This window comes from Poeciliopsis prolifica, unplaced genomic scaffold (assembly GCF_027474105.1).
Source record: "Poeciliopsis prolifica strain line A6 unplaced genomic scaffold, Auburn_PproV2 SCAFFOLD002, whole genome shotgun sequence".
Classification (NCBI taxonomy): domain Eukaryota; kingdom Metazoa; phylum Chordata; class Actinopteri; order Cyprinodontiformes; family Poeciliidae; genus Poeciliopsis; species Poeciliopsis prolifica.
The window spans coordinates 9,531,108-9,557,457 of record NW_026562377.1 but is presented as its reverse complement, the minus strand read 5'-3'; the positions used below and the strand labels follow the sequence as shown (position 1 = coordinate 9,557,457).

General features: G+C 41.4%; 2 protein-coding genes and 1 long non-coding RNA gene across 4 annotated transcripts in view; all 3 read right to left on the bottom strand.

Annotated features, from left to right (window-relative positions):
• LOC129376669 (uncharacterized) overlaps positions 1 to 9,748 on the bottom strand; it is a 29,249-nt gene extending 19,501 nt beyond the window's left edge. Inside the window, exon 1 of the long non-coding RNA XR_008607795.1 lies at positions 9,706 to 9,748. This is a non-coding gene — a long non-coding RNA (uncharacterized LOC129376669). The remainder of the gene's footprint in view (positions 1 to 9,705) is intronic.
• On the bottom strand, positions 3,628 to 6,975 carry mafaa (MAF bZIP transcription factor Aa). The gene has a single exon (XM_055056246.1). The coding sequence runs from the start codon at positions 6,137 to 6,139 to the stop codon at positions 5,204 to 5,206; it is 936 nt and encodes a 311-aa protein (XP_054912221.1). The 5' UTR covers positions 6,140 to 6,975; the 3' UTR covers positions 3,628 to 5,203.
• A 3,548-nt stretch (positions 9,749 to 13,296) lies between the features above and the next one.
• Positions 13,297 to 26,350, bottom strand: part of zc3h3 (zinc finger CCCH-type containing 3) — a 56,528-nt gene continuing 43,474 nt past the window's right edge. The window contains exons 8-12 of one of the 2 annotated variants that reach the window (XM_055051658.1): positions 26,227 to 26,296; positions 23,027 to 23,158; positions 15,807 to 15,970; positions 15,564 to 15,721; positions 13,297 to 13,474 (exon numbers count right to left, since the gene is read on the bottom strand). In XM_055051658.1, the coding sequence (XP_054907633.1) occupies positions 13,428 to 13,474; positions 15,564 to 15,721; positions 15,807 to 15,970; positions 23,027 to 23,158; positions 26,227 to 26,296 (571 nt within the window). In that variant the 3' untranslated portion in view covers positions 13,297 to 13,427. The other variant, XM_055051667.1, reaches the window with a different exon arrangement.

Here is a 26,350-nt window from a genome sequence, read left to right as displayed (position 1 = left end):
ACAACAACAAACAAGTTTGATTCATCTTTTTCTGTATTCCTAAATCTGCCTGGACACAGCATTAGACGGCCATCATGAAAAATACTTTTTTTTTTCAAAACATATTCATGTTACAGAAAGAAACAGATCCCAAATGTTTGATTGCTGGAAGCTGTTTGTGCTCTCTGCATCTACGAGATGCAGAGAAATAATCAAAGCAGGAAAATACAAGAATGACTTCAGTTTAACTATATAAATTATGTGGCTTCAACTATGGGTCACATTGAAAAGTTACAGAGTTATAAACTATCGGAATGAGATCATTCACTTTTAGAAACCTTGACGTGTTTCACAAGTTTCTAAATATACCTGGTGGCATCAGGAGAGTTGCAGGTTCTGATCATCTGTTATATAAAAATGAAAAGTTTAGCTAAATTTAAAGTCTCAGTCATCTTCTCAGCTCAATAGACGGTGAGCAAAGTCCATTTATTGAAGGGCTTTAACACAACAAACTGTATGAGCAAACACAAAATAAGAGCTCAGTCAAATGTGTGGAAAAAATAAATAAATAAAAAATTGGTCATGAGGGTGAAAACATCCAAATGTGACAGAAAATAATTACATTGTTAAGAAGGTAGAAAATTGCACAACATTTCACAATAATTAATATGCAAATACCGGCAAAAACACTTTTAAATGATCTGAACAACAACAACAAAAAACAACAACCTTACACTGATAAAAGAGTTGGACTATCTTACAAAGTTTTTTTTCCAAGCACCATCAAAGAAAAAGAGAGGATTTCCCAAATTCTGAGAGCATTTGACAGAATCTTGGTGGATCCAGTATCACAGCCAATAACATGATACGGCTTATGCCTCAGACAGAAAGAGAGAGAGAGAGAGAGAGAGAGAGAGAGAGAGAGAGAGAGAGAGAGAGAGAGAGAGGGAGAGAGAAACCTTTTCAGGGCTTGTGAAGCCATCAAGCAAACTTTGTGCTGAAAACAAATTCACAGAGCCAATAAACATCCCCCACAGCTTCCATCCGGAGAAACTCGTGCAGCAGCAGTGAAACAACGAAGGGAAGGAGGTCATTATCAGTTTGATTAAAAGGATGTGAATCCATCAGCTGCTGTTTGTCTGCACTCTGTTTATGATGTGCGTGTGTGTGCGTGCGTGGGTGTTTGTGTGTAGGTATACTGTAGGTAAGCCGAGCCGCAGAGACGCTGACTGTGTCGAATCTCAGCAGCAGCAGACGCCAGAGACGCACCGCAGCCCCCCCTCCGCTCCCATCTCTGTTTCTCTCCATCCCTGCTCACTCGCTTTGTTTGAGCTCAGATGGACTCTGCCCTGATTTATAGAAAGAAAAGCCCTCAGAGTAGTCACAGTGATATCTCTCTTTTCCACACGCGCGCGCGCACGCGCACAAAGCGAGCCCCGATAGTCCGCTGCATACCACCGCATCCTGCTCCAGGTTCGCACACGCGCACACACGCGCGCAGTCCCCCGTCTGTGCGCGAGGTGACGGCTGTCACACAGCTCAACGTTTCCTCTGAGTCAGCAAAAAGCAGCGGGAGGAGCAGAGTGATGGAGAGGCTGGGGAGGAGAGAAAGAGAGAAAGGAGGGAGCAGGAGAAGAGATATTGGGAGAAAATTAAGATTTCAACTCCAAGCTGAACGTTCAGCCCATAAAGGGACTCAGCAAATTATTTAATTTGGAGAGTTAAAGTGCAGAGATGAGAAAGATGCGTGCACTCATATCAGTCGAAAGCGTTCTTCTCTATCATCGCTCCACGGGCGATAAGTGGAAACTGACTAATTTTAGTCAGTTTGAAACTAAGAAAAGGCCGTTTTTTTATGTGAAGCAATCAGCTATAAGATATAAAGTGGCATAGAATGTGTTAAAAAATGTTAATGGGAAATTATGTTTCATCAAATTAAAAGTAAACTAAAAGAGCAATTTTTCTACATCAGGAGCAGAATGAAGAGCATCTCTAAACCCACAGATAGACTTTTTTACTGACTGTTTTAACTTACCGAGTTTGTTTTACTAGGGATTTACTTGAGAGTTGATCCGAACGTGAATGCCACATACAGACCTTCTGATTGGACGGAGTGAGGCTAAATGTTTCATGTTGAACAGTTTGTTTTATTGTAAAGTAGCCTAAAATGGCTTTATATTGCGATTTTAATCATGATTAAAACACATTTCAGTTGGGCACAGTGACAAAGGCTGACAGCACTCACACATAACTTAAGAGTGTAAATTTACAAACATGAGAAAGCAGATAAATCAATCTCAACAGCAGCAATCTGGCCTCAAACTGCACCGCATCCAATAATTATTAATGATGATGAACTTCTGACTGAAAAAAGCCACATCACAGCTTTAACCAGCGGAGCAACTCAAGATATAGCTGCTGTAGCGGATCACTGACCTGCACCCACCCAGAGGTCTCAGCACGCTCACTTATACACGCAGTAACACACGCGCGCAATTTCCCAATCACGCGCTGCTTCACGGCGGTTTATGATCCGTGTTTGAAGTGAGCCACAAGCCGCCGGGTCTGAAGACGGTGTCACATCAGCACCAACCCGGGCTGGCACTCGTCTCAAGCTGCGCTGTGCGCCATCCAGCGCCAACAAACCGCTTCATTTAGCGCTGGCACAAACACGAGAGCGCGTGCGTTAGTGCGCGCGTGCTCGCATCCCACGCCACGTGCAGACCACTAAGGTGTCATACAAAGTTACCCCTGTGGAACACGTGTTCAGTAGTTGAGAGGAAGCGGTCGGACAGAGAGTAATGAACCAGCCGGGCTTCCAACATCGATCACCGACTTTCGAGGTTGCGCGGAGGCCCGTAAATAAGCGGCCGGAACCGCGACAGAGAAGTGCGCGCTTTTTATATGGTCCCGTCCTTCACACACTCACACACACACACGCATCTGAAAATCAGGGCAGTGTTGCAGGAGGTCAGAGCATCTGCTGCCCCAACATCCTGCAGTCTGCGATGGGGCGACAGAGTCAGCGAGGCCCGCGGAGAGAAGCTCCATCACCGGCTCCGAGTTCAGCGCCTCTAAAATACTAAAATGAAACGAAAAAATGTGGAGAAAAAAAAGGATAGCAAAATCAATATTTGAATAATAATAATAATAATAATAATAATAATAATAATAATAATAATAATAATAATAATAATAATAACATTTTATGCGCGGAATTTTTTTTTCAGATTTTTATTAATATCCTTCCTTCCTTAATTTAAAATATATTTAAATTAAAATGTAATCCACTGTGATATAAAACTAAAAACTATTCAGAACGAATGTTTTAAGTTGCGCTTACAGCTGCACATGACATTTACTTTCTGTTAATGAGCAGTAAATAATATACATATCATTTTTAAAATGTCACTTTTTGTTTTGTTTCATTGTTTCAAAACCAAATAAAGTTTCGATGTCGCTCATTGCCTTATAAAAGCCCCCTCCATCAGCAGGAGGGGTCCACACACTTAATTAACATTTCGTAAGTTTCAGAAATGTGGATTTCTGAAACTTCAACTCATTTTCGTTTAATTGTTTTTCAATTAGTTTAGACATTTGGACAAAACGTTTCGCTGCAACAACGACAGACAGCAGCCGCGCCACGGATTTGGGACAGAACTTTTTATTAAACATTATGAAAACATGAGTTTCTCAACAAACTTTCCCCCCCACTTTGCAGATTTTTCCACTTGTTGACGCGCCAGGACAGGTCCGTCGGATAAGTATAGAAATCATATGTACAGATATACATCCACAGCACTGTGCAGAAGTCTTGAGATAGATCAAATCGCCATTAATCAAACTCAACTCGTTTAAGATTTTTTTTTTTTTAATTGGCCGAGATATTTTGGCGGGAACATGAATCCTCGGTTTTGTTTTTCCACAAACACCAGAGCGCTTCTGCACAATATTGCACATATATCTTAGGCAGCAGACAACACACGAACTTTTTTTTCCTGTTGACAGAGTGATGATCAGCTGTGTCCCGTTTTTTCTAACAATCAAGCATCCTCCCCTTCCGCTCGCTTTAAGACATCGGGGCTGCGGGGCAAACCCCGCAGGCCCCGCAACATTTTTCATTCTTTACCACAAAAATAAAAAAGAGAGAAAATAAATCATTAAGTATTTTTTTTAATCTTCAGATTGGTGCATAGAGTTTTAGCAGCAGTCCTTTTCCATCCTTTAAATCAAATTTACATCCAGGTTAAAAACAGAAACATTTCTCCAGTTTGCTCTTTAGTGCAGGTTCAACATGTTCAGCAAGAGGAGGAGGATACCACAGACAATTTGCATGCTGTAACATACAAACATTTTTGGATTAAGACATTTCGACGAATCCAAGCAACAAAAGCCTTAAAAAGAGAGAAGGTAAAATAACACAGATGACTGCTTGTTTTGTTTTTTTTTTTGTCTTTTTTTTTTCTCTACACATTATGTACAGGTGGAAATAAATACAGTCTAAAATCTGGCTCAGGTAATCTCTTTTTGTCGTTTTTCTTTTCTTTTTTAAAACAATAGAAAAAACTGATTGAAAACAGCAGGTAAAGACGCATCCATGTGTTTCGCAGTGAAGCAGATTGTTTTTGCATTTCAGTCCGCAGTTATTTGCACCTCTCATGGGGGAAGGGGGGCTTTTTCTGCATACCCAGGCCTTACTGATGACTGAGGGATGGAAGGATGGCTGGGGAGAACCCATGGGTCATGCTTTCCATACATATGTGGATGGGGTTTTGGCTGGAGGTTACCATACATGTCCTGCATGCAGGGTTGCAAAAGGATGAGGGAGGGGGTCGGGCGGGGGGAACTATTACATTTGCATTACTGAGAGTCTCTGCACCACAGCGCATTCTCCTCCTGCAGTCTGTGCTGCTTCTGCCTGGTTCTAACACCAACCCGGCGCTCTCTCTGGATTAAGACAGTCATTGGTTCATAAGACTTCTGACAGGAGAGGAGTCTGCAGCCTGAAAGTGATCCCATGTGCCAACCTGACTTGTTTGTTGTGGACTTACAGAAGTTTAACATCTTTAAGACTCACAGACGTGACGCTTGTGCGCACCTAACCTTTATTTGTTAAGAAGATGAGTTTGAAAGTCTTTTGCTGTTGAGGAATAACTGTAAACACAAATCAGAAAAGATCGATTAGAGTCAGAAGAGTGTGGAGGTGAGCGTGGTAATGTCTCTCTCACATGAAGAACTCGGTGCTGGCCTGTTTCCCGGACGGATCTCTCGTGTTCGCGGGCCCGCCGGAGTTGTAGGTCCGGCTGGCCAGCTTCTCGTACTTCTCCTTGTACAGATCCCGCTCCTTCACAAGGCGCGCCACGTCCTGCTTCAGTTGCTCCACCTGGTTCTGCAGGGTGCACTTCTCCGTCTCCAGCATGTGCCGCTGCTGGACGCGCTTGAAGCGGCAGGACTGCGCGTAGCCGCGGTTCTTCAGGGTGCGCCGCTTCTGCTTCAGGCGGATCACCTCCTCCTTGCTGAAGCCCCGGAGCTGCCGGTTCAGCTCCCGCACTGTCATGCTCACCAGCTGCTCGTCCGAGAAGCGGTCCTCCAAGCGGGTGTGGTGGCCGTGGTGGTGGTGATGGTGGTGGTGGTGGGCCTGATGGTGGTGCACAGCCGAGGCCGCGGACAGGTCCTCTCCGACGTATTGCTGCCCGCGGAAGCCCTCGTAGGCCTGGTGGTGGTGGTGGTGATGGTGCGCGTTGCCGATCAGGGCCTCAACCGCGTCCTCCGGGGTCAGGTTGAGCGCCTCCGGGTTGATGTGATGCTGGTAGCTGGGGATCCAGTACAGGTCCTCCAGCTGAGGCTTGCCCGCGTTGCTGTGATTGTTGTTGCCGCTGCTGTTGTTGCTGTTGTTGCCGACGTTGACGCCGCCGGGGAGACCCTGGTTGGGCTGCGCGCCCGGACTCGGGGCGCAGAAGCTGGGCGAGGAAGGCACGGAGGAGCAGGGTGTGCTAATCGGGGTGGAGGACAGTGAGCCGGACGGCAGGCGATGACAGAAGCGGTCGGCCTCCAGCGGCTCCTTTTTCACCTCGAACTTCATCAGGTCGAAGTCGTTGACGTACTCGATGGCCAGAGGGCTGTTAGGCAGCTCTGCGCTCATGGCGAGGTCGGTGGCCATGTCAGTCCATGCGACGACTCCCGGCCTCACAGCCAAACCGACAGCGGGCAAATTGCAGAGGGAATTAAAAGCCTGTATGGTGTATATATAGGTACACGCACACGCCTGGTGCGTGGAACTGCTGCAAGCCCGCTGGGTGGGAGGAGAAACTTCTTAAGGCTGCTAGTTCCACAGGCCACTTCTATATATAGCGGAGTGAATATATGTCTGCATGTAAATGAACTTGTACACCTGCCAGTTCGCCTCCGCTTGCAGCTCTTGTTGACAACTTTTCCCAGGTCAGATGAAGGCTTTAATAGCAGGAGCCCCCGGAGCGGCTGAAACTGGAGCCCGCTGAATTTGGAGACACCAGCTTGTGTTGTCCTCCCTTCACCTCTGCAGAGCGCTCCCCCCTGATTTATTGCTCTCTGTTGTTCTGTTTTTGTTGGTCAGAATTAGTTTCCAACCATCGGTCGTCTCCTTCTGCAGTTCTAGTCACCGCAGCATGGCCCAGCTTCAAAAGTTTCGCACTCGGTCACATCCAGCGGTGCGCGGGCGTGCGTAAAAGTGTGTCAACAGTCCCAGGAATCCAAACTCTGTTCTGCAGGCACGCCTGTTCTCAAAGTTCATAAAAGTCTGAGATGAAGCATGAAAGTTGGAGGTCTTACTTGGAGACAGAAGCTGCTCCTTGTTGCTGGCCTCAGTCCATATTTCTACTTGAAGCTGGCATCGTCCCCCCCGCCGGGTCGCGCTCCTGACCTTAACGTGTTGATTGTGTGTAAAATTGTGTACAAGAGGTGAGAAATTCCACTTTGCTTTGTTTCTAATTGCCTTCTAAGTGCACCCCAAAGCTTCCCGGTGAGAACCACGCAGTATCAGCGAGGCGCTGGGAGGCAGCCTCTTATAAACGCTGCGTCCCGCCCTCCCCTCACTGCCGACCCTCCCACACGGAGAGGCGACAGGCCAATGGGAGGACGCCGCTGGCGCGTGGTTTAAGTGAAGCTACTTGCTCCGTCCGAGGATAGCCGAACGAAACCGAAGAAGGCGAGAGAAGCGGAGCGCGCATGCATGCATGCATGCAGGGAAAACAGGTGCAGCAGATCCCCCCCTCTAGTGACCGAGCAGGCGCTACTGCATGGAGGAGCGCGGGCCAGACAGACACCAGGAAAACCTCAGGAAGAAAAATAACTTCACTCTATACAAACAAACAACAAAAACAACAACAAAAACATCTTCAGTGCAGTATAACAGAGCATTGGATATGTAGAAGGTAAACGTAGATGAATTTATGCTCACTTGGAAGAGTAAAGCTACTGAGCTCAGTAACGTTAAACTTTGAGGTTTGGGTGAAATGTGAAAATAAATTGTATAAATACTTGAAACCTTTGAAATTGCTATCTTAGGCTTTAGTACTGATGGGTTGCAGTATTATGCACATTTGAAATATGTTAATTTGCTTCATAATTGTGGAAGGATTTATTGAAGATACCTTACCAGAATGAAACAATGGCTTTGGACTTTGTGGGAACTTCACATTTAACCTGAAGCAACTTGGATTTTGTGTTCTTTTTTGTTTTTGTTCTCTCTTCTTTTAGACGTTGGATCCTGTTTCTAATTACTATTGAAAATATGATCGTAAAGTTTCTGGTCACGTGATATTGTAACAAGAACTAACTGTTCTGGTGAATGCCACAGATTTGAGGCACTAACTCTGTACATATCCACACTTTTTCCTTTCACTCAACTTTATATTACTATTCCTGCAGCAGTCTGTGACCAGTGAGCTATTTAGCATTTTGTGTCTTGTCATCATTCTGGAAAATGTAAATGATGCTAATTCAGCAATCTTCCCCGTAATAGTGAAAAACCCATTTTTGTATAAAATATTTTTAATGGTTTTAATAGTCAGATTTTATAACTAGATTTTGGGTTTTCATTATCTATAAATACTAATAATGAAATTTAACAGAGACAAACAGTCTACAAAGGTCAGTCTGAATAGTGAAACTATATAAATGATTTACACACAAAAAAAAATACTTTTCGATTATATTTTAATTTACTGTGACACTATCCCTAATCATTACTAGATTAGAAGTGCATCAAAGTGCACCTAGACCAATGTCTGGTGTTAGTTTTTGTTCTTTTATTCAAATGATAAACTGTCACATTTTGCAGTGTAGGCTAGTTGATCTTCCAATTACCGATCAAAACCCAATGTAGAAAAAAACAAATATATATATAATAAGATTTGTGCATCTCAAAGGTAGACTTACTAATTTTAAAGCAGTGATCTATAGAGTATTCCCACTTTTGTTCTCTAGCTGTATAAACCGTTGCTTTTTATATCCACTTATCTCCTTCAGGGCCTCTGATACCACAAACCAGCAAATCTATCAATCACTGATCGATCTGCGGCCCTCTGCCAGAGGAATAAAAAAATCAATCTGCATTTCCTCAAGTCTGCGTGGAGCCGTGACTGCGCGTGGGTTAAGTATGATTGGACAGTCCCAGCAGGTTTTCATTCCCAATTAACCACAGATCGCATCCCCCGCCTCATCTCTGCGGATCGACGGATAATTAAGCTGCACCGCCGCCCGGCTCTATCTGGGACACATCTGTCTCTCTGTGTGTGTGTTTTTTTGTTATTTCTGGGTCCGGGCAGCTTCCAGGTGATGGGGTGGAGGGGCAGGATGTCGATACCGCTGATAAGCATCGTGGGAGCAGGACTTAAACAGGGACGTCGCTGCGCCTGACCCGTTTAGCCTTTTCAGCAGCGCCCCGGGGCCCCCGGGGGACACATACTCAGCGGGCGATATATCCGAGGAATAAAGTGCCGATCAGTGTAAAAAAACAGGTGGCAGTAAGTTTAACTTGGTCAGATGTGGAGAGGAAAGCCTTGCGCAGCTGCTGAGCTTAATTTCCAGTCCGAAGCGGTCATGAAATATACCCCCCACCTCCTCCTTCCTCTGCTTCAAATCTGCTGGCAGGGACGAAAAGGAGGATATGAGATGAAGAGACGGAAATCATATCAAAGTATTTCAAGTTTAGGTGCGCAAAGTCATTAGAAGAGGCTTTTTGGAGCTGGCCATCAAACGGCCAGCTAAGCAGTCTGCATTGAAATGGCGCAGTTAAGGAGATCTGCGGTGGTCCATTCATTGTGAGGGGAAGGGGAGTGTCTGCCACCGCAGCTTGGGACAGAAATATTTGAAGTCAGGCTTTTCCTTTGTGCCTTTACATTTTAGGACTTCGCTGCAAATGCACTTCTGGCGACTTAAGTGAAATGGACATCAGCAAGGTGGAGGATCGTTGCTGGGCTTTAGAGCCAAGGTGGCCCCGCATCGCAGCTCCCGGAAGGGGCTCAGGGTTATCACAGGCCGGGATGGAGGGGGTTCTGTCACTAATGCTCCAGCGCAGGAATCAGCTTTAATTTAAAGTTAGGGGTCATCTCTCTATACAGAGTAGAGTTACGGTATAGCTTAATGTTTGTCCCAACGACCTGTAAAAATGTTTGTGGTTTCAAAGATGGAAAAACTGCAAATCTAAACACTGATTTGCATCATTTAATAACTTTACAGACAACTCACCAAAGCAAAATATGAGGAGCTTCACTCAATTCAGGGACAGACCTGCTGAAACCAAATGAGGTGATTTGTTAGACATGCACAGATTTTTAATTATTTTCCAGTCAGAAAGATGCATAGAGCAGAGATAAGGAAAAGCATGTCAATTCAAACGTTAACATCTATCCATCCATTATCTATATCAACTTGTCTTTGCAAGATCACAGGGGTTTGGTGGCAGTTTCAAGAGGTCAATGTGGAAGAGGCAGGGTACACCCTAGACAGTTTGCCAATCCATCACAGGCCAACAAAGAAACACAGGACAAACATGCATTCACACTCACTCAAACAAAATGACAATTTAGAGAGATCAATAAACCTAAAAGTCATGTGTGGGAAGAAGATGAAGTACTCTGAGAGGACAGCAGGGCCTGGGCTGGACTCCAGGCCCTGTGTATTAAGTTTGCAAATTCTCCCTGTGCAAGCATGAGTTCTCTCTGGGTACTCCGGCTTCCTTGGATAATGCAAAAACATAACTGTTGTCATGTCAATTGGCTTCTCTAAACTGCCCATAGGTATGGATATGTGCATCGTTGTCAGTTCTGTTTCTGTGTTGCCTTGTGACATCTACCAACCAAGGTATAGTCACCAATAAATAACCATGAGCCTTCTACAACCCTTCAAAGAGACAACCCAATAGGCATAGAAAAAGTCAGCTGAACCCTTCAGATTTAGCTGACAAACGTCTGTTTGTTCTTTTGTAAGTTTTGGCTTTTATTTGCCTTAAAGATCCTGACTAAAGCGGAGAAGAAAAAGAAAACAACAAAATATCAGAATCCCATGTGGATTATCAGAAGGACATCAGGTCAGGAGTTTCATGAAAGGTTCTGGAAATCCTGTAGGGCGGTATGCTGGCATCTGTCAAGGCACAAGCCAACTCTAATCAGAAGTGAAAATACTGTAAAGAACCACCAAAAATAAAGCCTGCCATGAACTACAAGATGCTGAAACACCAAAGCCACTCTCCAAGTTCTTCAGAAGTTCTGCTAAGTACAGGGAAAACTCTTCAACTTGCACCCACCTGAACAATTGAACAGCTGAAACTTGGACATAACTCGATGCAACAAGGAATTGATCCCAAACACATAATGATACACAAGCATTAAGCTTCTGGAATAATCTGACCTTCAACCTTTTTGAAAACTCATGGATTTGTTGTGAACCTTTGATCAACCATTAGTTTAACCATTCCTAACAAGGAGAAAATAAACTTTAAGTGGGTAAAGATAAGTAGAAGAAATTGTAAAGAATCCACAGAAGTATTTGAACACGTAAATCGCAAACCTCCTGTCCAAGACACTCTCACACACCATGAAGGATCACGGTTGACCTTTCTTTTTGTCTTTCCGACTCTGGGCGGACTGATGATTTCTGTCCAGCTGACTCCTCTCCATCTCGTCCGCTTTTACTAAAAATTGAAATATTGATCTTAATTAGAGTTTGCCGAGCTCAGCAGCTCGCGTTGAGGGTTTTAGACACGAGGCAGCAGACATCTGTCTAAGGCACTTACATCTTCAGCGCAGGAGCGGAGCCACGTGGGTGAGGGGGAGGAGGAAGGGAGAGAAACGGGTGGCGAGGAGAGAAGAGTGATGGCTCCCTGTCTCCTGCCTTTTCTAAGGAACATGTCGAGCTTTCCATCTCTGCTTGCTGCTGTCGATACATCTGAGAAAGAAACAGGCTAAAAGTGACACACACACACACACACACGCACCCATGCATACAAAGGCAGGGATACACGACTCCATCCTGTCAGAAAGGATTCAACATGGTTTTAAGTGTGTGACAACCGGTTCAAGAACAAAAGTTTTCCCAGTCAGCTGTCTTAAAGATGACAATCCAGATTTTACCTGGCTCAGTGCTTGCCGCAGTCTTGCATCATTCTTAAACAGCCTAAACGACAAGCCAAAAAAGAACATTTGTGCTGTTAAGCTGATCATTGTCACACTGAACTGTGAAATTACCACAAATGCGATAAGTTTTCAGCTACAAAAATGCTTGGGAGTGCATTGTTTAGGTTATTGATAACCTTTTAAATCCCGGACGTGGCATCTAGGATGGTATGCTGACTCAAATTCACAAGGTGGAAGGGGAAAAAAAAAATCTTAATATCTGTCTAAGTTGCAAAGGATTAGCACCACAAACGACTTGTAGAGTCGTTCATAACAGACGTGGGGAGTTTATCAGAAAAAAAAGTTCCTTCTAAGACTCTACAGGCCACATTTAGCATGTTAAATATTAAAATTCATGAAAACATAGCCACAAATACACTCAAAAATATGTTTTGCTAAAATGACTGAAGAATACATTCTCTAAGATGAACATTGCAGAATGATGCAGGTTTGTTAAGATGCATATGTTTGTTAAGACCTCATCCCAACTGTCAAACATGGTGGTGGGTGAGGGGTGATGATGTGGATTTATTTCACAGTCACATGCCTTGCTGCCATTGAGAGGCCCATGAAATCCTCTTGGAAAGTAACCTACAGTCTAATGTGAGGTCATTTTTCTGACAGGTGAAGCTTGCTCAAACTGGACCATCACCAGGACAATGAACTCAAACACAGCAACAAGTCTCCAACAAAATTTTTCTTGCCAAATTTTAGATAAACAACATGCAATTCAAGGCCTTGCGATAAGGAGTCGACACTCTGATTTTAAGTCAGCAAATTGTACTTTTTTAATTAAATTGTCTATGATTGCGATCATATCTAAACAGGGCATTTAGCGACCCACTTCTTCCAAAACAACTATAGTACTAAACAAACAGATTTCAGTAGCAATCAGCACCTTAGTTCTTCTCAAAATTAATACCAAAAGACATCATAAATAACCTGAGATAATATGTTTGTTCTGCCCATATCAGCTCCAAATAAGTGAAAAATTAAGAGGAAATAATGTTTCACCTCTTCACATTTTGACATCAGTGAAAGTGTACCTGTAGATGTTTTACTTTTCATAGTTTTTCTAAGACAGGAGGAAAAGTTGGATTTTTAATTACATTTTGCACAGAAGAATTCAAACTTTAAAGTCTTTATAAAGTTAACTCTAACAAGATTTATGTTTCTTTTGTAACTACAGAACAAGCCAACTCTGCATTCTTTGCTATTTGGGAACATGTTAACCACCAGTTTTAGAACATCTGTTTAGTTTTGTAACGTTTAAGATGCTGTGTAGAGTGTGATATGTTAATCCAGGCTGAATGGGGCTTCGGCGTTGATGGAAATGCGCGACTGCTGTGTATGTCTGGAATATAACTGTAATTTTAACACATGAGGCAGAAGAGAGACAGATTCCAGTCTGCAGCGAGTACCCCCTGCAGCCGGCCGAGGGTGAAGTCACTCTGCACTCATGTGTCTCCTCCGTGCCGGCTGCTTCTGTCACCACCTCACCGATGAAAGTTTTCACAAACTGGCTCGGCTCATGTGACGCTCGCAGCAGAAACCCACAGAGCACCAACCATTAACACTACCACAGAAACATCTAGGAAGGAGCATGAGGCTGAAGTTCAATGTTTTATTTCCCTTTATTTAAAACATACACCGAGGGGCAAAAAACTTCGACTACAAACATTTATTAATGAAAAATATGTCTATACACAAAGAAGATAAAATTTTTGGGCCCTGAGTGAAAGGGACTCAAAAAAGACTGGGGCTCAAAAATCTCAGGTTAGTCAGATATTTCCAGCTTCAGTCTCTCTGGTCTCTCAGTCGGGGTTTGATCTGCAGCTTTCTCTCTGTGGAGGAAAAGTAGTAACAGGAAACAGTAATGAGAGAAGGAGCTTTCGTAAAAATGAAATGCTGTATTGTGTAACCGCCTCTAATCTAGTTCGCATTAGATGCTGCTGAAACATTGAGCAATGATGTCTCAACTGATGAGTAAATGAAGAAGAGAGCGGAATAGCGGCGATGGACGGAGGAGCGTGCAGCGATACATCACGCCTGAGCTCGTTTATGCAAAGTGAAGAGCGGCTTCGTTGGCCAAGTTCCACCTTTAATGAGGCTTTGGGTGGTGCAGTGTGTTACTCAGGGAGCACACAGTCATTAGTAATACTTAAGAGCTTAAAGCAGCTGGTCTGCAGGAATGGAGGGACAAGCAGAAAATTGCTGCTCTGTGTCTGCAATAAACCTCAACTACTGTGTTTTAAAAAGGGGGTTAACAGAAACCTGATACTCTAAACCCATGATAAGAACTAGAGTCCTTTTGGACGAGAAGTGAAGCACCTTAAAAAAAAAGAGAGCGGTTCAGTTTCCCTCTATTTACGCACTTACAGAGGTCATGTCCCCGGTGATGGATCTACATGGATCAGAAGATAAATTAACTTTCATAATCAATAAGTTTGTTTTGGTTTGTATATGCTTTATACTCCTCCTTTGGTCAGATGAGATCAAAAGCAAAAAGTCAACCCACCATGTTTAGAAAAGGAGAACTATTCCCACAGTCAAGCACAGAGGTGAAAGCATCAAGCGTTTTTCTGATAATGAACAAGATAACTTGACCACATTAAGAGGTTGATGGACACTAACAGGCATCGAAAATGTTGGAGGAGAGCCTTCCTCCATCAGTACAATTAGGATGAAAAGAGCTGAGTTTTTTTTATGATGACAGTGGTTCAAAGCATACAGAGGAAAGAAGAAAGTTGTGGCTAAAAAGAAGATAAAAGAGTGGACAGCAGAAACAAAGATGTGGCAGAAATAAAAGCTTTGAGGTTCCAAGCAGCAGCCAAGAAACAAAGGATTTGGACTACAGTAACTGCTAAAACATGTCGAACATATTGTTTTAAATTCAAGAGGTCTTTTGAAACATCAAAATTTTCACATACATTTTTTTTGTTAATTGCTTTTGGAGAGAAGAGAGGAAAATAAGACCAGGGGTAAATGTTGAACTCTGTTTCCATTTAAAACCTTGTTAAAATAAGTAGAGTTGAGAAGTAAAGACAGAGTTCGAGTAGGCTGGCACAACTGACCAATCAGAGCTGGACTTTATCTTCATGTATGGGTTAGTTTCTTCTGGGTTCCTCTCATGTTACAAGCATTTATGAGTTTATTAAATCAAAGTAATAAAGTAATAGCTCCTCTCAGACTAAACTGCATGTACATGTGGGTGTGTGCCTTCAGCAGGTGGACAGTTAGATCCTGGTGAAAGAGGGGGGAGGGAGTAAGCGTGATTGGGCCGAAGAGGCCTCTACCCTAATCCTCTATCTGTCAAATCTGTCAACAGAGAGACGAGCCGAGCCTCGGTCAAGTCCAAAAGCTAAATATTATTACCTCCATCACACTCTGTTATCTGACTCTGATCATCATTATCTGTTTGCAGCTCAATCACATAACCACTTCCTCCATCGCATAAAATAACAGGATGATTTGGATTTGCAGCGTTCCTCCAGTGTCACTGGCTGGAGTAGACTGTAGATACACATAACATTTCTTATAAAACATCACATATGAAACTGTTGAAGACTCTTATATGCAAGCACTTAACAAAAATGAGTGAATGTTGAGATTTTGACTTAAAACCTCCAAATCTGTCCACTCTACAAAGGTGGACGTAGTCTCAGTTTCTCACAGGACTTCAATTTCTTCAGACATGTAATGTTTTGGACTACTGCTAGTCCAGTGTCCAGTTCTGCTTTAGCTTTAATGTTTCTCCCAAACAGTCAACAGTTTCTCAAACACCCTCTGATACCCAGCTTAACTCTGACGGTGAGCTTAAAATGGATATTAAATATCCAGGTGTCCATAGCTGCAGCAGCTATTTAAGATTTTTTATGACCATTCTGTGTGACTGTTTTTCTGCACCATTTAAGAAGTTGGGAGGGTTAATACCTTTGACTTGTGTTGCGTTAGCCTGAGGTGAATCCGGTGCATCTGCCTCCTCTGGGGAGCTGGACAGAGAGATGAAGGATGGTAGAGCCAGAGGACCCGCAATAGGTGTTCCTGGAGCTGCCTGAGTGTTCTCCGGCATGACAACGGAAAGATGGGGCCTAAAAGAAAGATAAATATATTTGCAGAGGCCACATTAAAGAGCACAATTATTGTGAAGGGTTAGGTTTAAGATGCCTTTCTAACCTCTTCATAGGTTCTTTAGAGCGACTTTTCTTGACTGGAATGGTGGAAGTGCTGCTGGCGCTGCGCTTGACCCGCTGGCGGTGCTGCAGTTTGCAGCGAGAGCCTCGTGGACAGGAGCCAGTCTTAGAGAAGTCTGGACACACCAGAGTGTGTTTCTTCTTACACTAATGATCAAAGATACACTCAAAGTTAGCAATTTTCTTTGCCCTCAGAAACATTCAACTGTTTATTTTTCAGAACTTAGCAAAGCTAGTTTAAATTTACGAGGTAAAGGAGAGTGACTTTCTTTTTACATTGACTGCTGTAGCTATAATGAAACTCTCCAGAGGTTGCAAAGGGAGTGCCTTGGACAACACCTGATTTGCAAATTTATTTTCCTATGGAAGCTTCTTGTGCAAGTTGTTTATTAAAAAAATATTTAGCCAAATTTAAAATGAGGTTAAAATAATTTGGATGTAATATCAATCACAATTCAGCAACATGTCACCTTCCCACACAGTCACTTTTATTTAGCGTCATGTCAAATGATTTATGGCTTTGCTACAAAACATGATCAGTGTATCTGAACCTCATGAATAAAAAAAGCAGGCATTGGCAGACTTTTATTTTAAACATTCTTCCTACTGACCAGGTTCAATGTAAGGAAATGAACACATCTTCTCACATCAACACTAAACTTAATTGAGACACAGCATTGAAAAGTGTTTCATTTTTTTTTTTTAGCAGAGTTGGCCCAAAGTTGTATAGGTTCTAAAGCAGCATCTGATTTTGGGAGGGTTTTCCTGTTAAGAACATTAGCAACACTAACAGCGTTTTAATACAGATCTGGAGGAATCTGGGAGAAGAGGCCGAGTTTAACTGGCTGAGCTTAAAAGCAATCACGGATAATGGTCAGTTTGATGAGATGTATTTGTGAACAAACCAAGCTGAAACACACAGAAAATATTAAACTCATGGGAGACTGTAAATATGTGAAAATTAAAAAAAAAAACAAGTTTGCACTTTTACAGTAAAAACCAGCCAATTCCTTTAAATACTGAGACTAAATTTTAAACAATTAAAAATGTTTAATTAATTTATACTAGAACCATAAACTCAAAAATTATTGTCAATTAACAAATAAAATGTTTTTAGTTTTTTAACTATGATAAAATGCAAGTATTAAAAAGGAGTCCATTGATCATTTGGATACTCTAAACAGCATCTTAGTTTGCTTGACCCTTAGGAGTGAACAACCGATTTGTTTGTGACTCAGCAGGATCTGTTGTTATGAGGTCACATTGTAGAGGGATGAGACAGGAAGACAACGTGACAAATGATACAAATTTAACAATTACTAAATAAATCAATGGGTTGAATAGTTCATTGTGTCTGCAGTGGAGTGTTGGTCCAACAAAAAAAAAAAAAAATAGAGGCTTCAAATCAATTTAAGTTTAAATCTGAACTATTTTTTTCTTCATATTAATCAACATTTTGATTGTGTTCTTCAAAGATTAATCACGTCCTCGTAAAATTATGTGGATATTAAATGTTCAAATACATTGACGCAAAAACAATTTAATTGGTAGTTAACTGGTTTACGTCACACTATCTTTAAAAGGTATATGGAGAAAAAAATGGTGTATTTTAATACCGTTCAGAAAAGGGCTGTGCATATGAGTAAGAGGGTTCACACACATGTTTGCAACTGAGTGTGTCCGAGTGTGTAATACGGGTGTAAATTGGTAGCTTCATTCTCCACGAGATCTGATCCCTCCCACCTGTCAGAGAAGCTAATTATATTCACTTCGGAGTGCAGGCTGCACAGTGCGTGTGTGTGCCTGTGTGTGTAGGGGAGAGATCGATTTTCCAGGAACATTGTGGACTCTGGGTCCACTCCCTCTGGAGAGTTTGGGGGGCCCCAGGACTGCTATCAGAGCCCCTCTCACCACCCTCACACCCATGTTTTTGCCCCCCTCTGGGAGACAGGGCGGCCGCGGATCAGTTCGCTGTCAAATGTTTCTCCGGATCATCTTATAGGCCTGTGGTTTTGACTCAACATTTCACTAAACAAATCATTGCTGCTGCAGGTGTCAGAGATGATAATCATGCTCTGTTTGGTTCAGACGTCACTACTGAACCCACTGAAGGCTCAGATGTTGCGAATCATTTTATGGCTTTGGCTAAAGACTTTTCTATAAATAATTTTAAAAACGTACTGGTGATATTGTAGTAGACCTAACGGAAGAGGTATATGGTTGCAAACTTCTCAGCCAATCGCAGATCTGTGCAACCAAATCTTGAAATGAGCATCAGCTGCTGAAACATTGTAGCTGCAGGACTGATATGTCATGCCACAAAGAGTTTTTTTTTTAATGTGAAAATTCAAGGATGTAAACTTTGTTTATTTTTGGTAGGCTAAAAAAAACAATTAAAATTATACCTATTTACTCTGAAACATAAAATACATTTCAAAATCCTTAGATTTTTCTTTTTTTAATGTAAATTTGAATTACAAACATGTAATCAGATCTACTGTGTGGCTCTCATTATAAAATATTAACAGCAGAAATCACGATGGTGCAGATTTTAGCTGAAAGCTTATTTTTCTTTTGGAGTTATTAAGGTTGTAATAACTGCCATTTTACATTATTTTTTGCTTTCTTCCCACGGTCTCCTGGGGGAGCTACTGTGTTTTATTTGTGTCTTTTTTCTGCCATCTCAACCTCTGAATAGCCACCTGTCTCCACTGACTGAGAGTTGAGATGGGAGAAAGGAGATATACAGATAAAACACAATGGCTCCCCCAGGAATCTATTGGAATAATAAAAAAAATATTTCAACAATAACCTGCATTATTGTAATTGACCTCCAGAAAAAACCTGGCTTCATATTTATGTTGTTAGCTAAAACCTTCCTTTTACCAGCAAAAAAACCAAACAACAACAAAAAAAGCCCCGTTAAGAATAATGTCTTACAATGTTGAGTTGAAAGTACTAAAACAGTCATATGTTCTCCAGAGATACCTAATCGTTACAAAGCTGTTAAATCGCATCATTCCGCTCCTAAAGTTGACACGTGTTCCTGGTGCTGCTCATGATTAAACTCACAATTACGCGCAGTCACAAGTATAGTTCTCTGAGCGCCGATGGCATGTCTGCCGGTCCACTGTGGTGGTTGAAATGTTATTGTAGTTTGCAGTCACGTAAATCACTGACCAAACAACAAATCCAGTCTCCTGTCAATCAAATCCGCTGTGTGCAATGGCACGACTATGCTATGCCTGAAGTGAATACAAAAAATGGAAAGATCTGCTCATGGAGATGAGTCTGACTGGGGCAGAACTGGTCAAAGCTGCTCCAGAAGAAAAGCAGCTTTAATAAAAAGGATACCAACAAGTGAGGCACTGTTGCTTTCATTGTAATCTGGGATTTTTAAATGTGGAATCATTATCCAGGTTTTTAATAAGGTTTCAGATGCCTAAACAAAAAAAGAAAAAGATTTCTTTTTGTGTGGGGGACTGTGATGGGTTAAACCTGAAGCAGCATGACAAACGGAAAGTGTCTTAGTCCACTATCCACAGCTCCATACATCTTCATTTTCATAAAAAGACAGAGCAAGGGGGACGGAGGAAATGGGAGGAAAAAAGCTAAAGTGAACAGAACATCTTTATTCCACACCAAGTTAACAATTTTCCACTTGATTTAAGGAATGCTGGGATGTCTCTGGGGCCTATTAGAGGGCTCTCTGCTGGGCCAAAACCAGGAAGAGTCAGCACATTCGCTAAAGAAAAGAGAGAGGGAGTGATAGAAGCAAGGCAGAAAACGAGAAGGAGGGAGGTTGAGAGATGGCGAAGACAGTAAAATAAAAAAGGGACCTCACATGCATTTACAACTCAGGCATTTAGCCAACACTCATTGAGGGCTGTTCATCCAGAGTAGCTGGAACAATAAATGAGCTCAGATTGATACATTATCACATCTACAAAAGTGAAACACAGAAAAATGGGGGTTCATTGTGTCACTGCACCGCAGGCTGTGATCAGAGTCAAAGTAGCATCGTTTAAATTCATTGAAATGAATCCATGTTTGATGTAGTCGACGTGTCAGAGCAGAGAACAGAAAGAAAAACTGTTGTGCAGTACTGCTGCCAAAAGTGAAACTCAGCTTCGGTTTTACTGCACTTTCAAAGGATATCAAACACTGGGCAGCATGCGGTTTAATTTAGTATTCTTAATGGATTTAGCTGCCAATTACAAAATGCTCCCTTTAAACTCAGTTAAGATAACATTGATACAATAACAAGCCCGTTAGAACTTCCACCAGTTCTGAGCATGATGACATCTTAGGGTTGATCCATTGCTGTCCTGTACCTGAAAGCTGAAAGTAGTGAAATATGTAGCATTGTCAAGAGCAATATGACAGACTGCATTCGAGCTGAAAGCGGCTTTCAGAGCAACCTGGCCTTCCCACACATACCAGCAGAGCCACTGACTGATCACCTCTATGCCTATGCCACGCTGCAGTAATGTAGTAGTAATTCATGCAAAAAGAAAAGCCCTGGCCAAGTACTAAGTGCATCTTCAGTACAGTACATGTACATATCTTTTAGTAGGTAAATATTTCTGCGTTAAAAATCTCTTTTTTATTAAGCTCATGTAAAATTCTAATTTTCTGGGAAAACAACTTAAAATATATGTACATGCCTATTGATTGTCTGTAATAAATCTATACTATTATTACTTTTAACAAATTATGCAAACAGATAAATCTTTATATGATATTCTTTTATGTTATTAAAGAGGGTGAGGGGTGTGTATTTCACAGGCACATAGTGCCATTTTATAACACAGTCAGGTACCTGTGTTACCTTAAGTTTGCGCCATGTGGAGACTGCAGCTTCCAGGTGGAGTTTGGGTAAACAGGGAAAATGATTTGCATGAGTAAGCATTAAGGCACCCCTGAATGGCTGTCAGAAGAGATTAAAGGATTTCTCAAAAATCTAAGTAAGACGACAGGCATGTGTTTGATGAGGGAATAACAAGCTCAAAAAAGTAAATTTTCCATAATACCTACTCTTTAAGATTCATCTTTAGAACATGATTGATGTAATGTATTAATGGCCAACCTTCTGGACTGGTTTCCAACTTCCTTAACTTTGAAGCTCTGCCTTAGTGACATTTGGCTTCATGATCATTTCTCTGACCAAGGCTCTTCTTCCCTGAGTAATCAGCCTGATTGGGCAGCCAGATCCAGGGAGGATTTCCAAACTTCTTACATTTCCAAATAATGGAAACTACAGGGATTTATGGGCACACAGAGCATAATTGTGCTTTAAAACAATCAGATTTCAAAACACTACAGATAATTGCTTAGACTTCATTGTTTTACTTCTACTCCAACATAGACTCTGAGAACAGATAAATTAGTTCTGCATTTAGCAGAAATGGACTCTAAACAAGTGACAAAAACATCTGGATGATGATCATTGAAAACAAGATTGAGATGTGCTTGATTTTGAGAGTTAAAGCAATGGGTGTAAATACTTATAAACTAGTTATTTTTAATGTTTCAGCAAAACACAAAGCATAAAACACACCGTTTCACTTTGCTTAGACTTATTCTGAAACTCAAATCAATTTTAGAAAAAGTGAAAACCAACAAAATCTGAAAAGAGTGAAGCACTGAATGCTTTCAGGCTGCATTGTACTTAGAAAAAAAATACAAAGCTCTTTTACTCATTTTACTCTGGTTGGAGGAAAAGTGCAAAAAACATTATTCTGCTGACTCTGTACTATAAAAAGCATGTCAGAGATCTCTTTTAAAGACTATTAAATGATTTATATCAATTGTTTAAAATCAAATATAAACTAAACAACCTGAGAGTGGTGAGTGACACCTGATCTGATGTAATCAATAACTCCTGTTTCCAACCATCTTAACAGAAAGAAATTTGGCAAAACAAAGCTTGAATTAAGGGGACCACATGAGAAAACCTCAGAAACTGTAAAGTAAAAGTCAAATCATTGCAGAAGAGAGTTTAGGGAGATCTGGTCACCATGGAGGATGAGACAAAGCCAGAATGAGGCAGGATGAAAAAGACGGAGGGGGAGAAGGTATGAAGCCGAAGAGCAGACTTAACCCCTGAGCTGCTGCAGTGTCTGCCTGCCCGGATCAGAGTGCCATCCTCAGCAGTTTTCCCATCTATAATTACTGCCTGCTATCCATCATGCAGCCCCCAGTGGCTCACAGCGAAGCGCTCCGTAAACACACACACAGAAGCACTCAGGCACAAACACACACAGGGGAAAATCACAGAGCTAAGCACTTCAGCTAATAGAATAAATATTAATATCCCTTTTGTTTTCTATACCCTCATTTCCCCACGCACCATTTAAATGAGGCCTGACAGTGTGAAAAAGCATCTGTTTCACACTCAAAGATGAGCAGTGAGGGAAGACAGAAGAGGGAGACAAAGTGAGGTAAAAGCTCAGGAGGGGGAGGAGCAGAGGGGATGTTTGAGAAGGACAGGGGGATGCTGTGTATGTGGGTATGAGAGAGAGTGTGTGAGGGACGGCATGAGCATCTCGAGTTATGTGTAAGTGGCTTTCTGTTACCCATCAGGCCCTCAATATGTCACTCAGACACTACAGTCATGCCATTATGGACCAGCACCCCTGCAGCTGTTGCTGCCAGTGTGTCTGCGTGTACATGTATGTGTGTGTGTGTTGAGAGCGTGTTGGTTACCAAACCACTTGTTTACCTAAGCCTCAGTTTAACTTCAGTGGAACCTTATACATGTTACACAATAAACCTGCATGTTCATGTGAAGAGCACAGCTTAAAGGAAGAACTCTGAAGTAACGCAATATCATACAATCGGATGTCAAGAAAATTTGAAAATCTGAATATGCAATTAACTTCACTACTTAATTTAACATGACTTGGAAAAAACAACAACATCAACAACAACGTTTGCACCAGTTATCACTTGATGAAAACAAAAATTTAAGCAAAAATATAAAATTTCATAAAATGTGTATGCAAGAATATCTTCAGCCAAAACCGAGCTTTACAAAAACTATGACCTATGGATATTTTTATAATCAGTCTTATTTGGCACACCAGGACTCCTTTGTGTCATGTGGTTATCAATAAATCGGGGCAAAAAAGATCACACAATTTTGTCAAATAGTCATTATCAAAAACTTGTGACATTTTTGTCAATATAAAGAGTTTTTACCTTCTCTCCTTCTGGACAGTAGCCTTTGACAAAGTCATCACACACTTCAGCTTTACGGGACACATAAACGTGGCTGTAGGGACAGTCACTGTTGTTACAGATGCCCTTCAAAAAGTAGGAACACACCGGCATCTGAGGAGATCGGAGATCTGAAGTCAGCAAACTCAAACCGAGACAGGATGAGAAAAATACCACAAAATTTAAGATGATTTCATCTGATCTTGCAACAGTATTCATACCCTTTCAACTTTTTCTTTTCAAACATTTTGTCATGTTACAGCACCTCTACCAGCTTTAAAAAACTGGTAGAGCTGCCTATTTTTTCTTGAAAACTAGTTTTACCTCATTTAGACAAGACATCAGTTTTTAAATCCTCAAAAGGATTTAGATCTGGACATTTACAAGGCAATTCTAACACGTGCAGCTCTGTAGCTCTGGCTGAATGTTTAAGACATCGTCCAACTGGAAGATGAGCCTCAAGTTTTTTGCTGCCGCTAACCAGTTTTCTTCCATGATTACAGCTTATTCCATCCATTTTCCCATTGACTCAGTTCAAATTGCCTGTCATTTTATAAAACAAACAACAACAAAAACCATCTGCAAAGCAAGGTTGATTTAAAGGTAGTTTGCATGTGTAAACTACCTTTTAACAGTTTTAATCCACAAATAACATTTTCCACATATGCAACACTAAAAAAAACAACACAAAAAAAACCCCAAAAAGAAAAACCCTGTTAATTATTATCTAACTTTTTTTCTGGTCACTAAATCCCTTTGTAGAGTGCACAAGTATTAAATATCCTCCCACATTAGCTAAGTACCTCTGCAGCTCCTCCAAAGATACCATGGACCTTCTGACTGCTTCTCTAATTATTGATCTCCTTGTCAGTTTCGGTGAACATTCATGTCTTGACATATTTGCAGTTGTCTTATAATATTCCCACTTTTGCATGATGGATTTACTATTGATATCATATTAAAAAGAGTGAAATATAAAGCTTGGATTTTTTGTGTTAAAAGTGAGAACATTTTTAATGCATATTATTGTTGTCAGTTTTTTTTTAAATAATTTTAAGTAAAGTACAAAAAAGTTTGTGGTTGTTACAGGACACCAGGCACTTTTTGCAGGCCAGTGTATTTTAAACCTTTTTAACTAAGGGGCTGGTGAAAAATAAACATTTTTGAACTAAATGCTTGTCATCTTGTTTGCTGTGATTTTCTAAATAATTTTAATGAAGATGGAAGAGGAACATTGACATGGAGACTGAGAAACCCGACACGTCGAGGATGAGATTGAATGACTCTGTAAACATACATGCTATTCTGAAGCCACACCGCCGTCCGGTTCTCTTCAGAGGAATCCCGTGCACCAGCCGATCTGTCACACTGAGCAGCTAAATGACCTTAATTGCAGCTGACAGGAGTAGAGGGAAAGTGGATGTGCATCTTGACAGCATGTGTGTCTGTGTGCAGAGAGATGTCCTGTTTGACATGCAGGGGGGAGCCTGCTCTAAATTTACCACAGAGAGAGTTCAGTAGAGAGAGAGATGGGTGTGAGAGAGGCTCCACCTCGCTGAGATGGGATCTCTTCTGCCTAATTAACTGCTACAGAAATATTTATCCAGGCTGCAGCACGGCCATCTCTCATGATGTGTTTATGTGCCCTTGATGTGAGCGCAACCCAGGGCCAGGGGTGGCGTTCCTGGCTACGGGGGTGCCAGGGGAGTTGGCTGCCGTGTCTCTGGTTTCCAAGTATTTGTGGTAGCTGGAATGGCGGTGGGCAGGATTCGGGATAAGGGCTTGTATATCCACACCAGTGCCTGGATCAAGTTTGGAGAGGTAGAGGATGCATCACCCTAGAGCCCCCCCCAACCCATTTAAATGTGTTCGGTCCAACTTAGGGCTCTGCATGAAATAGGAGCGGGTGTATCCCCTGGAGGGAGGGAACCAGCTTTTGGAGGTGAGGGGGTATTGCAAACAGACAGCTGGGCTCTCAGCATGTACCGACAGCGGGCTGATGACCAGCACAGGTGTGATGCATTGTGGGACTGTGTGTGAGAAGGGTGAGGCAACAGAGCACCTGTTGTAGGCTTGTTTGTCAATACAAAGAAAGCTTTCACTCTTTTTGAGTTTAAACACAAAGATGACATTGAAAAACACTCATGCTCCTATAAATCAACAGATTCAGTTGTCTGGTACACTCTCAGTTGGGCTGTTTATATACATACACACATATATATATATATATATATATATATATATATATATATATATATATATATATATATATATATATATATATATATATATTTTTTTTTATTTTTTTTTTCATTATTTTTGAAAAATAAGGAAAAATTACTGATTGGACACAACTTTATAATACTGTACAGACTAATTGGCAGCAACAAATGCATTTCTATGGCCATTGCTGTTGTCTTTTCATGTTTTTTACCATACACCAAAATGCTTCAGATTAGCAGTCTGAAAAAATTCAGACTTTACTAACAGTTAGTGACGATCAATTAATTCAGTACATTTGAATAGGTACTTTCACGTTTTAATTCTGAATGAGCAGAGGTGGAATACCTTCGACAGTTTTTCCACTTTATCTTTTGTGTAAACTTTTCTCAAATAAACTTATATGAAGGGAACATTTGTTAGAAATAAAATAGTGAAATATTTACGAATATCTTGTATAGTGTTTAGTGACTACTTCAAGTTTAATTGATGGCATTAAGTTTGTTTGACCATAAAATGATGGAACTGTTCACACACCAATATTCAGATGATTTGTTCAGCACTCCACCTGCTGATTAGAGGTGTGAAATGTGTGTGATCACAGCTCTGATTTAAAGATTGTTCACCATGTGACAACACAGTATATAAAAGAAAAAAAATAAAAGTATGTCTATGAGTAAAAACTGTTCTGATAGTTTTTACTATCAGAACAGGACAAAGGATGTTCTCAGTTTATCCAATATATGCAGCTCCAGCCCACCACTAGGTCATGTCTTCCTAACTCCACTCCATCCATGGGAACAGGAGCCATGCCAAGACAACAAATATGATCCACGACTACGTTTTCCAGCAGCTTGTCATCTTATACAGTCACAGCATTTCAAAGCCAGGCCTCTGCCATGAAAAGCTATAAAACACTAAGTTGTCTAACATGTAGGCTGTGATGCAGGTATATACATTACCTTCTCTTTGGCAACCTTATGGGAGAATGGGCAGGCGCCATCTGCCTGCTTGCATGTCCCTCTGAGAAATCTGAAAGGAAAAAATAACTAAAAGTTTTTAAAAAGAAAAGCTAGGATGTAATGA

Excerpts from the sequence above, each read along its gene's own strand:
- mafaa (XM_055056246.1), bottom strand. The coding sequence starts at position 6,139 with ATGGCCACCGACCTCGCCATGAGCGCAGAGCTGCCTAACAGCCCTCTG.